Below are 14,274 nucleotides of genomic sequence, written 5' to 3' on the forward strand. Positions count from 1 at the left end.
GATGCTAGCTTTTTCTCAGTTATTCTATTGATGAGTTTCATCCCCGCAAATTTTATGTAGGACTTTTCTCATTTACACACATTTAAAGGTCATGAGAATAAAGTCATGGCTCTAGTTTACGTCGATGAAGAAGAACCATTGTGCGTAAGTGGTGACAGTGGAGGGGGTATATTTATCTGGGGAATTACTAACCCTCTCAGGCAAGATCCTTTGAGGAAATGGTATGAGGAGAAGGATTGGCGCTATAGTGGTATCCATTCCTTGACTGTTTCCAGAAATCTTTGTCTCTACACTGGAAGTGGAGATAGAACAATAAAAGCTTGGTCATTAAAGGTGAGTTTGTCATTTTCTTTGTTTACTTATGTTGCAGCCTAATTCAAAAGCTTCATTGGGAAATGCATTCTGTGGATTTCTGTACCTTTTCTCAGGATGGAACTTTGATATGCACAATGGATGGCCATAGATCTGTAGTTTCCACACTTGCAGTATGTGATGAGGTTCTTTACAGTGGTAGTTGGGATGGAACAATTCGGTTGTGGAGTCTTAATGATCACAGCCCATTGACAGTACTAGGGGAAGATATGCCTGGAGAGATGAAGTCTATCCTGACTATTACTGCCGATAGGCATTTGCTTATTGCAGCACATGAGAATGGATGCATAAAGGTTTCATACTTTTCTAGAATTGTGCCCCTTTTGAAAATTAATGAATTGTGGCCCATATGAAATGAAATATCAACTTGATCCACATAATCAACCCCTGCCATTATTGGGTAACATCTCTTGCATCATTTGCTTGTTTAGGTCTGGAGAAACGATGTGTTCATGTATTCCAAAACATTGCATAAAGGTGCCATTTTTGCTATGAGCATGCAAGGAAAATGCCTTTATACAGGAGGTTGGGACAAAAATGTTAATATACAGGTAGAAATGCAAAATCTTGTGCTCTGTTTCGGGAATTACATGGAAAACAAGTCAGTTTGCTGTGTTAATCGTTTAAATTTGTGAAAAATTAATTATGATCTTTTATATAATAGTTTACTCAATTAGCATAGAAACTCATTAAAAAAGTTATTGAATTGTAGGAATTATCAGGAGATGAGTTTGAACTGGATGTCAAAGCATTTGGATCCATTCCTTGCAGTTCTGTTGTAACAGCTATATTATGCAGCCAAGGAAAACTTTATGTTGGATATGCTGACAAGTCTATCAAGGTATCTCACTTCCTCCAATTGTATTATTAATAGTTGAATTCAGGCCTCAACATGTATTTTCGTTTCTCAATGATAGAGAGAATAGTTTTAGTGTTGCATAAATTGAATATTGATATAATTGAAGTCACATGCTTGATGTAATTTTTCTTAGTTTACATGTTTCCCCTTGCACTTGTTTATATATCTCCCTCAATGGGAAGAGAAAATACCTCAACGTAGAGCTTTTAAATATTGTTCTTTTCTTCCCCCTAAACAGAAGAAAATATTTTTCAACCAAACCAATTGGGTTCATCCTATATAGATGATCAACCAGGAAATATTGCCTGGTTTATCTAACATCTGACCTATTTGTCAACCTGACTAGTGAGGGTATTTAGTGCATGATGCTAACTACTGATCAAATGGTTGAACTTCGATTTGGTATAAGAAACCCTCCAGTTATGTTGAAAGAGAACTTGATGAAAATGATAATTTTTTGCTTCCTCTTTAAATGTTTACCGAAAAGAAAAATCTTTTAAAGTGTATTTTGTATGTTGAGCAGCGTGAGGATACCACAGAAATTGTTCAACCACAGCTGTAAATGCATAAATTGTGTTGAAATGTGTTGCAATGTTCCTTACGTGCGCAAGCAGATTTTAAATCTGTACTCCTCGACAGATTGTTGGTACAACGTAAAACTATTTATAATTTGAAGTTTTTTATGTAACTTGTTATCACTCCGCTTGTGTCTTTTTTGTTTATGCTTAAACTCATCAGCTATTACTTATTTGATTCCTCCAGGTTTATCATGGTAAATGGTAAAAGTTTCACCAGATGCATCTCTTCAACTCTTGGTTTGATTGCTCAAGTTTTAGCCAAATGCTTTAATTTTTCTCAAATTATGCATCATCCATGTGATGCTCAGCTTTGGTGTGCTTGTTAATACACAATTTTTTTCCCAGACGCAGATAATCTGATCCAAGTGATACTTAAAGGGTGTTATGTACATATTTAACAGCTCATATTTTCTTTTGGGGGCATTATTCTTGGGTCTGTATATAACTTGACTAGAAATGATCTTATTGTAATACACTTAATGTAATTAAATTATGGGTTATAGATTTCTCCTGTTACAGAAGAAGAATTTTTTCTCTACAGACACAGTATAAAGGTGTGGGTTTCATTTTTATTTTTTTTCTTTCCTTTTTTCAGTCGATCCCACCTTTGTATTGCGTCGGAGAAGAAAATTCTTCTCCTATAACTGGAGGAATCTATAACTCTTAAATTATATCCATCTTGCGTTGCCTTGTTTATCATATAGCTAAAGAGATATTTTTTGTTATCTATTTATTTTTTAGGCTTTTGGGAGGGTAAACTAGATGAGTATCGTCATTAGACTCTGTTCACACATTCCTTGATTCACACCTTCAATGTTTACATCCCTCCCTTGTCCTCAAATACTCGCATTAACCATTCAATTTGCTATCTTTCTACCCTTGATTAATCCAAGAAGACCCTTAACCTAACATCGTAAAATCATAAGCCTTACATTGTCCAAATTCACATAGCAACAGTCGCAAAGTAAGGAGGCTGAGGCCTGTTAAGTAAAATTGAAATATCATGTCAAACAATTTAACACTTAATTAAGATGCTAAAAGCCACTGCCATTAGGCCATAGACCATGTTTCCAGGCATACAAACGGATGGATATACCTTTGTCATGAAAATTAAACTATAAGGACTGCACATCGGTGAGTTTCTGCCACATCTTTGCCGATCAAATATTTTGCTCTAGTTGCATCAACATCTACAGATTTTATTTTATTTTTGAAAATAAGGGTGGAGGGTAGGAGATGTGGCATCTGTGAAGGTTAAATTTAACTTAGCCAGCAATAAGTAGTTCCTAAGGAGGCGTTTGGTTGAAGAGAAATTTTTATGAATCATAGGGAAATGTGATTAATAGGAAAATGGTTGAGAAGTGAGTTTGGTAGGAACATATAAAAAAAGTTGTTTGGTAGAAAAAAAATTTACTGAGAAAATTAAGTAACTTTTGTAAAATCTATGTTTGACTTTTGGTAAAATATAGAGGGGAAAAAATGTGATATTACAAAAATATCCTTGTTTTTAAAAAATGACGAAACAGCCTTGTTACCCTTTATCCGTAAAAGAGGGTTATCATTTCCCAACTTTCATTTGCAAATCATGTGTGTTGCCAACGTCCATATGTTAAAAAAAGGACAAAGTCTGTCTTTGGAATTGGTGTGTCGAGTTTTTCCGGTGAGCAACCATCAAAAGCGGGGAACCCATTAAGTGTCTCTTTGATTCTATTTCTGTTTGTGGAGAAGATAGTGTTCTATTATTTTAAAGTTTACTCTCTGTTTCAAAAGCAGCTATTCACTTTTACTTTGTAGTATTGTGGGGAACCCATTAGTTTGTGGAAGTAGCTCCACTAAAGGTTGCTCTAGATCCGCAACCCTCATGCCCGTTTCTTTCTCTCAAGCATCATCGCAAGGTATGTCCAAGGGTACGCTCGTCTTTTGTTTATAACACAATATGACCAAATACATAGATAACCAGAAATACCTCCTCAGCAAAGGGTTTGTTTGGCCGGTTATCTGGCTTCAAAATCATGGATAAACTGGTTTGCTAGCAAATGAATTTAGGTAGATAAATTATGAATCTCTCTCAACTAAACATGGGCACCCAATTTTTTCACTTCACATTTCCCTATCAATCTCCTCAAAAACCTCCAACCAAACGCCCCCTAATAGAGTTTGGTACAGTTTCAATGCATCTGTTTAAAATCAAAATATCTTTTGTGAAGGGAATGCATATCAAGTTTAAGCACGATCATTAAGGGGCTCTTTGGTACGTGGCTTCTCTTAGAAATCATGGAAAAGTGATGTAAGTAAACAATGTTTACCATGTTTAGTAAGTGGCTTTGACCAAAATAACCGGTATAATAATGCAACCGAGAAAATATTTTTGTACTAGACCCAGGCACAAAAATATGCAAAGTGAAGCGTGGTATTTATTTAATCCACGATATTTTGCAGAAACAAAATTCAAACTTGACTGAATGCTTTATTAACGTACGTTTTTGTCATATGATAATTTTAATATAATGACAGAAAATGTAATTTCACGTTGGATTCCCATCAATATTTAATTTAACCTTCAATCAAACGTAGTATTACTAAAAAGAATCCAATTTTCCCGGCAAAATTGATGCCTACCAAATACCTTTTTGTAATTTACCCAAGCAAAAATTATAACCATTATATTCCGAATAATTTATTGTTACCGGTAATACAAAATTTCTCTCGTACCAAACACCCCATAAAAGCATATATATATGGTTTGTGAGAGCCGCTCCGGGTCCAATAGAAGTATAGAACTCAAATCAAACTAATTAGGTTTTTAACGAACCTTTGAAGATGTTAAAAAAAATAAAATAATAAAACATATACGTAAGGCACACATAAATCTTATAATAATATATATAGTCTCATTTTTAATATATTCATCAACTAAGATCAAAATTCTTGGTGTATATTCACAACCCCGATTCCTCCATCTGACTGTTGGCTTACTGGACATTTTCTATTCAACATAACTGAACATACACCATGACGAGGTCACTATTATTAACTTTGGGTAAAATTGAATCTAAGGGTGATATTATTACAACAAGAGTAAATATCTTTTTTGGTCCTGAGTAAATTTTATGATGTCCGTTTTAGTCCATAGCAAATAAAAAGACCCATCGTGGTCCCTAAGAAATTCAAAATGGATTCATTTTAGTTCTTTTGAGGACTAATATGAGTCTTTTTTGAATTTGTGAGGGACCACAATTTTAACTAAATGAGTCCATTTTGAATTTCTTAGGGACCACGATGAGCCTTTTTATTTGCTAGGGACTAAAGCGGGTATCGTAAAATTTGCTGAGGACCAAAAAAGATATTTACTCTTACAATAATCTAAAACTTTTCAAGTAATAGAATTTATAATTGCTTAAGTGAAAATTTGATATTATGACAATCATCTAATATTATTTCAAAGGAAAAAATGTGTATCATTTTAAAGGATGTAAAGTTGTGTTATTTTAATTTACAAAAAAAAAAAAAGTTGTGTTATTTTAAGTGAGAGAAAGAGAGAGTGGACAAAAAAATATAAAAGTGTGAGTTCCACCTCTTTGTGAGAGTGAAATGATATAAGTTGTGTCATTTAAAATGACAAATATTTTTCTCTATTTCAAATTGTACCATAAATTCATTAATTAATAATGACTTCATTCTAATTTTACATTTGCATTTAGTAGTTGATTCAATTCATTACATGCTTATGGATGCATGGAGGAAATATAAGAAAACTTCTCAAGAAGTTCTTAGAGGAAATCACAATTTTAAGGGCATTTCATTGAATAATAAAATGCCTAAACATGGACGAACTCCACTATATAAAAAATAGGAAAAACTTCAAAAATTTCCTGTAAGTTTCTTTTAGAATCATTTATTTCTTCCTCAAAATTTTGAATCATTTACGTCTTTACTTAAAGTTTCTTTATCATTTATACTCCTAATTTAAAGTTTTTTTATGACTTACCCCCCTAACTTAGGAAGATAAGTGATAAAGAAACTTTAAATTAGGAGTCTAAATAATTCAAAATTTCAGAAAAGGGATAAATGATTCTGAGAAAATTACGTAACTTTTTTTGAAATTTTCCCTAAAAAATATTAGGGGACCATTTTTAAGAAATAAAATTATAGATTACATGTAAAGGCCTTGAAACTTTTGTACGAAAGGATCAACTTCTCGAGAAAAGTTTATGTGGTCTTGGATCACACGATCCTTGCCCCAAAAAAGAAAAAAAAAACGGATATAAGTGAAAATAAATTTAAAGGCCAGGGTAGTATAAAAATAGTACTTTTTATTATGTTTTGCTCTATAATTTATTCACAAATCAGAATTTTGAGAAAATTAAATTCCCGAAAAAATTTAAAAAAATCTTCTACCAAACGTAAGTAAATTGGTTTCTCAATACCAGTTTCTCGAGAATCCAAAAACAATCTATGTACCAATCGCCCCCTTAATTTCACTACATAGGTGACTCTTATCCCTAGAGAAAATTGAGTTATAAGATCTTTAATTATAATTTTGTTAAAGTCAAAAAAATGGCTGCATTACAACGTTATGACAAGCTTTTCTTTAAAGACTTGCTAATTGGTACTACTACAAATGCTTAGACAAAAGCAATAAAATTGCACCGATCAACTCAACATGGCCTGCTTCATCGAATATTGTAAAAAGTGGGGGCAACATACTTCACCGTTCTATGAAAGACATTTTTTAATCTTTATGGTAGCCATGCTTCCATTCATAAAATATGTATTATCTTTGCCATAAATAAAACCAATCATCATGAACGTAGTTAGATTTGTCATTTTACTTCTAAATGAAGTCCCTAACTCTTAACACAAACTCATTATCTTTTCAACAAATCTATTATATCAAACTACCAAAACTTTTTCCAATTTTCGTTAAAAAGATAGTGTTTTCCATGAAATAAATCATAAAACCAAATATTAATACAACATTATTAGTGTAAGTCTAAACCCATTAATTAATGATTCCATTATAAATATATTTTGGAGATGTTTTAAGCCGAAATTGCACCAGAAATGTTTGAAGAAATTACAAGTATCCTAGGAAGATATTCTATAAATAATAATATCATTTAAAATTCAATTTATGCTTAGGACGCCAAACGTTTCGTTCTCCTTCCATAATTAAACTTCACTCGAAAACAAATTATACTAAGCTATCTGTTGCATAAGCTCAACAACAACACTTTTATGGCCGCGCTTTCATATTCACCATTCTTCGCCGTTCAGAGAACCACTTCCAATGTCTTCTTCATTCCACCGCGTCCTTCTCTTTCTTCATGGCCTGGCGCGCGACGACGTCGTTACACACCATTAGTTGTTGCTGTCGCATCTGTGAAGGTACAGTGCGTTCGCGCTCTATGCCTGTTACCTGTTCGACGGAAAGCCCCAATTGCGTGTGAACTTTTTTTTTTTAATTTCAGGAAAACCTTGGTCGTGTTCAAAAGAGTTTCAGTGATTTCACTAGCTTGAACTACTGGGTCGTTCGCGATTATTACCGTCTGGTTAACTCCGTCAATGCTTTCGAGCCACGGATTCAGACCCTCTCCGATGAACAGTTAGCTGCGAAAACCCACGAGTTTCGCCTTCGGCTTACGCGAGGAGAGACCCTTGCGGATATTCAAGCTGGTTCACTTTTTTTTTGTTTTTGTTTTTCCAACTCTTTTGTCATTTTTTGTTTAGTCCTTGAACTGTGTTTTGATTGAATTGCAATGATTGTTTCAGAGGCGTTCGCTGTTGTTCGTGAAGCTGCAAAAAGAAAACTTGGAATGCGCCATTTTGATGTCCAGGTGTGTGTGTGTATATATATATATTGTGTTGTATGTATGTTTACTTTTGACTCAGTGACTTAGAAGTAGGTTACTGAGTTATTCCTGTTGTTAGATTATTGGTGGAGCAGTGTTGCATGATGGTTCCATTGCCGAGATGAAAACGGGAGAGGGAAAAACCTTAGTTTCCACACTTGCAGCTTATCTTAATGCCCTTACAGATGAGGGTGTTCATGGTATTTATTGTTGCCAATACTTCTAAAGCGTTGATTGGTTTAGCACTTGGCTTTACAAGAAAGTGACTTGGTCTGGTCCTTGATTTCTTTGCAGTGGTGACTGTCAACGATTATTTAGCTCAACGTGATGCTGAATGGATGGGGCGTGTTCATCGTTTCTTAGGTCTTTCCGTTGGTCTTATTCAGGTAAATTTTCTGTGCCAGTAGTAATTTTTTTATTTTTTTTTATCTATGATGTGCTTGGTGGCGGGATAGATTACAACACATGTTTTAATGAGTAATGTACAAATGGGCTAGGTCTGGTTTTCAATTTTTTTTGTAAAGGTGAATGCGTATGAAGATTGAAGATCTTTATTAATTTATAAAAACTCACGGCACCACATGCTGTTAAACTTATTATCTGATGTTTGAATGAACAGAGGGGGATGGATGCTGAAGAACGGAGATTCAACTATAAATGTGATATAACATATACCAATAATTCGGTAGTCACACTTGTCAGTTACTTACATTGTTATCTTTTTATTTGTATATATATTTATTTACATTACTTGTTTTCTTTTGTTCCATTTCCTTCCCTTTTTACCTTAGGAGCTTGGCTTTGATTACTTGCGAGATAATCTTGCTGGAAAAAGCGAACGGCTTGTAATGAGATGGTAGTGTGTATTACTCAGCTAGAGCTTAGAACTTATTTTAATTTTTTTTTCCTTTTTGGTTTAGGATATGATTGGATTTCTAATGACTATTCTTCATGCAAGCAGGCCAAAGCCATTTCATTTTGCAATTGTTGATGAAGTGGATTCTGTTCTGATTGATGAAGGAAGAAATCCTTTGTTAATCAGTGGTGAGGTAAGCTTAATATTCATTTTTTATTGTTCCTTCCATATCCACATTGGTAGTATTGAAAAAAATCATTTCAACTGAGTGAGCCCATTGATAACTGATTGTTGCTCCTCCCTCTCTTTCACAGGCTAGTAAAGATGCTGCACGATACCCTGTTGCTGCAAAAGTAGCCGAACTGCTTATACAGGGCACTGTGAGTACATATTCTTGCACTTCATTATACCATTCACTCTGATTTTCTCTCTCAGACCTTTCTAAGAACCTTAATTTGTGTGGATAATTCAAGAAAATAGTTCTATGTACGGGATTTTATTTTGTTAACAGCATTACAAAGTAGAGCTTAAAGATAATTCAGTGGAGTTGACTGAGGAAGGAATTGCTCTTGCTGAAATGGCTCTTGAAACTAATGACCTGTGGGATGAAAATGATCCTTGGGCTAGGTGAATATTCTTATGCTTTGAATATTTGTTGAATTAAAAAGTATTCACTTCACTTTAGTTGCTGTTTACTTGTTTTGAAATCCCAATGGCTGCTTGACTAAGTGGAGGTGGGCATTAAATATCTTTATTGATTTTTTCCATTGTGGTATTTTTTTTATTAATTTTTTAACGAATGGTATAACATTAAAATCCCAATAACCTGCTAAAGGAGTAGAGTACATGATTGCATTCTTCTTTTTCTTTTTTCTTATAAAAGAAGATAAGAATTTGATAGAGTCTAACCAGAAAAAAAAAGGCAGCAAGGGAAACGAGACACAAATCAACACATAATGTATTTATTTGTGGTTTTTTTTTGGGTTATACAGCAATAACAACTATGAGAAATTACACCATAAGCTAAACCATATAGAAGGAAAGATTACACAAAGAACATGATTACATTGGAGACGAAAAGGAAGACAAGAAAAGATAGTCCTAGAGCTTGTTCAAGAGACTCCACGGAACTCTCCCAAATCTAGATTTCTCCAGCCCAATCTGGTTGCCCAGCCAAGGTTTTCCACATGCCAAGATGCCCTTCCACACACTCCCCTGCTCCTTATAATCGACTACCAATACATTAGCTACCCCCAATTCTGTTCTTATGCACATGACACTCCACACCTTCTATCTAGAATATTCTTTATAACTAACTTGAGTCAGCAAAATTATTATTCCCCTACAATGTTTCCTCACATGCACCCTTAAAGTTGGGATCGTATCAATACCCCCCCTCAAAACAAACACCTTGTCCTCAAGGTGTAAGCAACCAACAAAAGACTCTCCTCCGGGATCCCATTGCTTAAATTGTAAGGACCAACTTATGCATGAAACATAATAAAGTCCAACGGGATTTCATTGCCCTTCTTTAGCCCCCATGACAATGAGCGACCCTAAAAAAATTAAGGTGACCAACAACTAATAACCTGTTAGAATATTAGATATGATATGATTAGATTTGATTAGATATGATTGGATTCTGTCTTATCCGTAAATAGTCTGACTGTATTCTGACTGTATTAGGATTAGGTTTGGATTAGGTTTGGGCCTTACACTTAAGCCCATTAGGATCTCTATATATTGTAACTCCCTGACACAGATCAAAAAACAACGTATTCTTTTACATTTAACTTGGTATCAGAGCTTTTTCGCTCTGGGGATCCGCTTCCGCTAAAACCCTAAGCCCACTGCTTAGGTGTTCTCTTCTACTTTACCGTGCATTCTTCCGGCGAGTTTCTCTCTAAGCCGTGTGTCTCTCCGGCTTGTTTCTTCAACTGTCAGAACCACTTCCCGCCGCCAACAACCGCCGCTCGTCACTGTTCAGGCCACCGGAACCACTTCCGGCCGCCAACAACCGCCGCTCGTCACTGTTCCGGCCACCAGAGCACTGTTCCGGCGAGTTTTCAGCCCAGACTACCTGCGATCAGGACCGTCTCATCCCGGCGACCAGTTCTGTGGTGGTCCGACCACCGTCGCGTCATCAACGCGCCTCCACGCGCTGTTCTTCTCCTCTGCGCGTGGTGCTCACGCGCCACCTTCAACCGGCGCGTGTGCACTGTTCCGGTGGATTTTTCCGGCCGTTCTTGGACAGAACTTCTCGCCTTCTTCTCCTCTTTCTGGATCTGTGCTTGGTTCTTTGTGGGTCTCACTTTAGACGCGTGGTTCTCCTTGATTGGATATCGTTTGCCTTCATTTACGGCTTTTATATTCTGTTTTTAAATGGCAGCAGCGTCCACTGATCTCTCGGAGGTTAACTCTCCTTGTCCTCCTGTCAAAACTTCCTCAGGAATCATCTCTACTAATATTGGGCTCATTACATCTTCCAAACTGAAGGATTCTACCTCAGATGCCGATTGGGCAGGATCACCCTCGGACAGACGCTCTACTTCTGGTTATTGTGTCTTCTTCGGAGGAAACTTAATCTCATGGAAAAGCAAGAAACAACCTGTTGTTTCCCGATCTAGTGCAGAAGCTGAGTATTGTGCAATGGCAAATACTACCTGTGAGTTGATCTGGTTAAAGCAGTTGATTCAGGAGCTTCATCTTTGTGAACAGAAACAACCCATGACACTCATCTGTGATAATCAAGCTGCGCTACATATATCCTCTAATCCTGTTTTTCATGAGAGGACCAAACATATAGAGATTGATTGTCACTTCATTCGGGAAAAGATTCAGTCAAGAGAAATCAAGACAGCTTTTGTCAACTCATCTAATCAACTAGCAGATGTTTTCACTAAAGCTCTTAGAGGTCCTCGGGTTGAATACATTTGTAACAAGCTTGGTGCTCATAATATATACGCACCAGCTTGAGGGGGAGTGTTAGAATATTAGATATGATATGATTAGATTTGATTAGATATGATTGGATTCTGTCTTATCCGTAAATAGTCTGACTGTATTCTGACTGTATTAGGATTAGGTTTGGATTAGGTTTGGGCCTTACACTTAAGCCCATTAGGATCTCTATATATTGTAACTCCCTGACACAGATCAAAAAACAACGTATTCTTTTACATTTAACTTAACCATTGCCCTTCTTCAGCTCTATATGAATATGCTCTGCAGTAGACCAACAACCATACAAACCTGATATTTGGTCAAGTAGACAATATAAATTGACCTTCCAAACTAGTTGTTGGGCTGAAATCTCTACCAAGCATATCATACAATTCAAAAACCATATGATAATCGATATAGAACTGCCATCCAGTTAGGAACTTTAATTTGGTGGCTTCTCCCCATATTCGAAGATAGAGACCCATCTATAGTAATCTAAGCTGCTGCACTTCCTGTTGTGCGGTGGGCAACCAAAAAATCCTCCTCCAAGTCCAAACCAAATATTTGCACCACTTTTATAATTCTTGAAAAGTTCCTCCATTACTTCTTGTAGAAAGCCAGTAGCTGGATATGATAAACTCATATGGTTCACATCCTTCTCTTGTCGTGGCCAAAAATGAAGACCATTTAGACTCCAAGTGTCAATCCAATTCAGGAAGAGTCTTTCCCACAGGCTGAAATTCATTTGCTTTGAGGGTATTGCGAGGACAGAATATCTTATATCATTATAACCCAGTTGCATCTTCAATAGCTTAGGATAACAAACCAAAATGGTCAGACCAGGTTTACACTCAACTAGTTTTGACTCCCCTTCGCTATCTTTTCCACCCTTAAACGAATTTCTTTGAATTTGGGGGATTACTCTAGTTCTGCCATTGATAACAGAGTCATAGAATTACCAATTTTTATCCTACGAGATAGATATCCCAGAAAGTCCCTACTCTTGCCATAGTAATCATTACCCATGCTTTGCAAGATGGAAACACCGCCCTCTAATTGCTTCTTTGATTCTGTGATTGATTAGGGCATGCTGAAGTGATAGAATCAATTTTGTGGGACTTGAAACCTTTCGTAAAAGACGTTGCTAACAAGATGATGTTTCCATATGGGTACGATCTATCTATTTTGGATCTAATTAGATCGGATTGAGTAGAGTAATTTTCAGCTAAACCCATGAATGGGGAACCCATATCATTGTGTTGGGCTGGGAATATGTCAACAACTTGGCCCAATTTGTGTAGAGCACCCCCTGACCTAATTTTCTCCTCTTTCATCTTCTCATGCCTTCGCAGCCGCTTTCCTCCATAGCTGCTCAACAATAATTTCTCCCTCTTACGATCGTTCAAGTCAGGCGACTCTGGGGATGGAGGTGGGTAGACCACCACTTCTGGAGGTTGGGGGAATGCTGACACTTGCGCATCTTGAAAAAATTCTTCGATCTCAAACTCCCCTAGGTCTTCGTTTACAATTTTTGCGTTCTGAACTCTTGCATGTTTGCTTTCCGGAATCTCAACTTTCTTCATTCCATCTTCCTTTTCATCAACCACTGGCGTCTCTTCCTTCACCGTCTCTCTCTCCATGATTTCCAGCTTCTTTTCTCCTTTCATGGCATCTGACTTCCCTGACACTGATTCAGTTTGCAATTCAGGTGCTGGTTTTGGGGCATTAGATTCTACATTATCATCTAACAAACAAATCTCAGATTCTCAGGAGGGTATTTTTGTATAAATACCTTATTAAAGTTCCACCAACTTGCCTTAGGATTGAACCAACGCCAACATTTATACCATCTGTACGTAGGTCCTCTAAGTCCTCTCTCAGCCTCTATCAACTTCTGATCTTCAAGGGTTTTCTTTGCCTGGAAATATTGTTTGAGATCGATTAGCCATCCCCAAGCTTCATCTCCATCTCCATAAAATTTTGGAATCATAACTTTTTTTTAACTGATATCACTGCTCCTAGATTGTAGCTCTGATACCAATTTGATAGAGTCTAACCAGAAAAAAAAGGCAGCAAGGGAAACGAGACGCAAATCAACACATGATGTATTTATTTCTGGTTTTTTTTTTTTTTGGTTTTACAGCAATAACAACTATGAGAAATTACACCATAAGCTGTAAAGTACATGGGAAAAACTAAACCACATAGAAGGAAAGATTACACAGAGAACATGATTACATTGGAGATGAAGAAGAAGACAAGAAAAGATAGTCCTAGAGCTTGTTCGAGAGACTCGACGGAACTCTCCCAAATCTAGATATCTCCAGCCCAATCTGGTTGCCCAGCCAAGGTTTTCCACATGCCAAGATGCCCTTCCACAATCTCCCCTGCTCCTTATAACTGACTACCAATATATCAGCTACCCCCAATACTATTCCTACGCACATGATACTCTACTCTTTCTATCTAGAATATTCTTTATAACTGTAAAGAATCAATTCAACCCAAAAGCTTAAGCTGTTGGGTGAGACTACATTAATGGTTTTTTTTTATATATCTCAACACGCCCCCTCAAACGAGAGCCCACTGGGCTTGAAGGGTGGACAATGCACAGGCCCACCTACCTGTGTTAAGAAAATTCCACAAGAGATAGTAGGGGGCGGTGAGGATCGAACCCGGGACACGAAGCTCTGATACCATGTAAAGAACCAATTCAACCCAAAAGCTTAAGCTGTTGGGTGAAGCTACACTAATAGTTTTTTTTTTTTTTATATATCTCAACAATAACTAACTTGAGTCAGCAAAATGATTATT

The 14,274-nt window shown here is 36.5% G+C and overlaps 1 protein-coding gene across 1 annotated transcript in view; it reads left to right on the plus strand.

The window, feature by feature from the left end:
* LOC133293494 (protein translocase subunit SECA2, chloroplastic) overlaps positions 1-14,274 on the plus strand; it is a 35,044-nt gene that overhangs the window by 3,045 nt on the left and 17,725 nt on the right. Inside the window, exons 3-15 of the mRNA XM_061492068.1 lie at positions 61-333; positions 429-665; positions 804-923; positions 1,085-1,213; positions 7,281-7,485; positions 7,582-7,646; positions 7,741-7,861; positions 7,956-8,047; positions 8,281-8,346; positions 8,453-8,517; positions 8,623-8,710; positions 8,832-8,897; positions 9,029-9,144. Of these exons, the coding sequence (XP_061348052.1) occupies positions 61-333; positions 429-665; positions 804-923; positions 1,085-1,213; positions 7,281-7,485; positions 7,582-7,646; positions 7,741-7,861; positions 7,956-8,047; positions 8,281-8,346; positions 8,453-8,517; positions 8,623-8,710; positions 8,832-8,897; positions 9,029-9,144 (1,643 nt within the window). The remainder of the gene's footprint in view (positions 1-60; positions 334-428; positions 666-803; positions 924-1,084; positions 1,214-7,280; positions 7,486-7,581; positions 7,647-7,740; positions 7,862-7,955; positions 8,048-8,280; positions 8,347-8,452; positions 8,518-8,622; positions 8,711-8,831; positions 8,898-9,028; positions 9,145-14,274) is intronic.

The sequence above is a fragment of the Gastrolobium bilobum genome, unplaced genomic scaffold, assembly GCF_033153095.1.
Source record: "Gastrolobium bilobum isolate Gb01-03AN ecotype WA unplaced genomic scaffold, APGP_CSIRO_Gbil_v1 utg48200, whole genome shotgun sequence".
Classification (NCBI taxonomy): Eukaryota; Viridiplantae; Streptophyta; class Magnoliopsida; order Fabales; family Fabaceae; genus Gastrolobium; species Gastrolobium bilobum.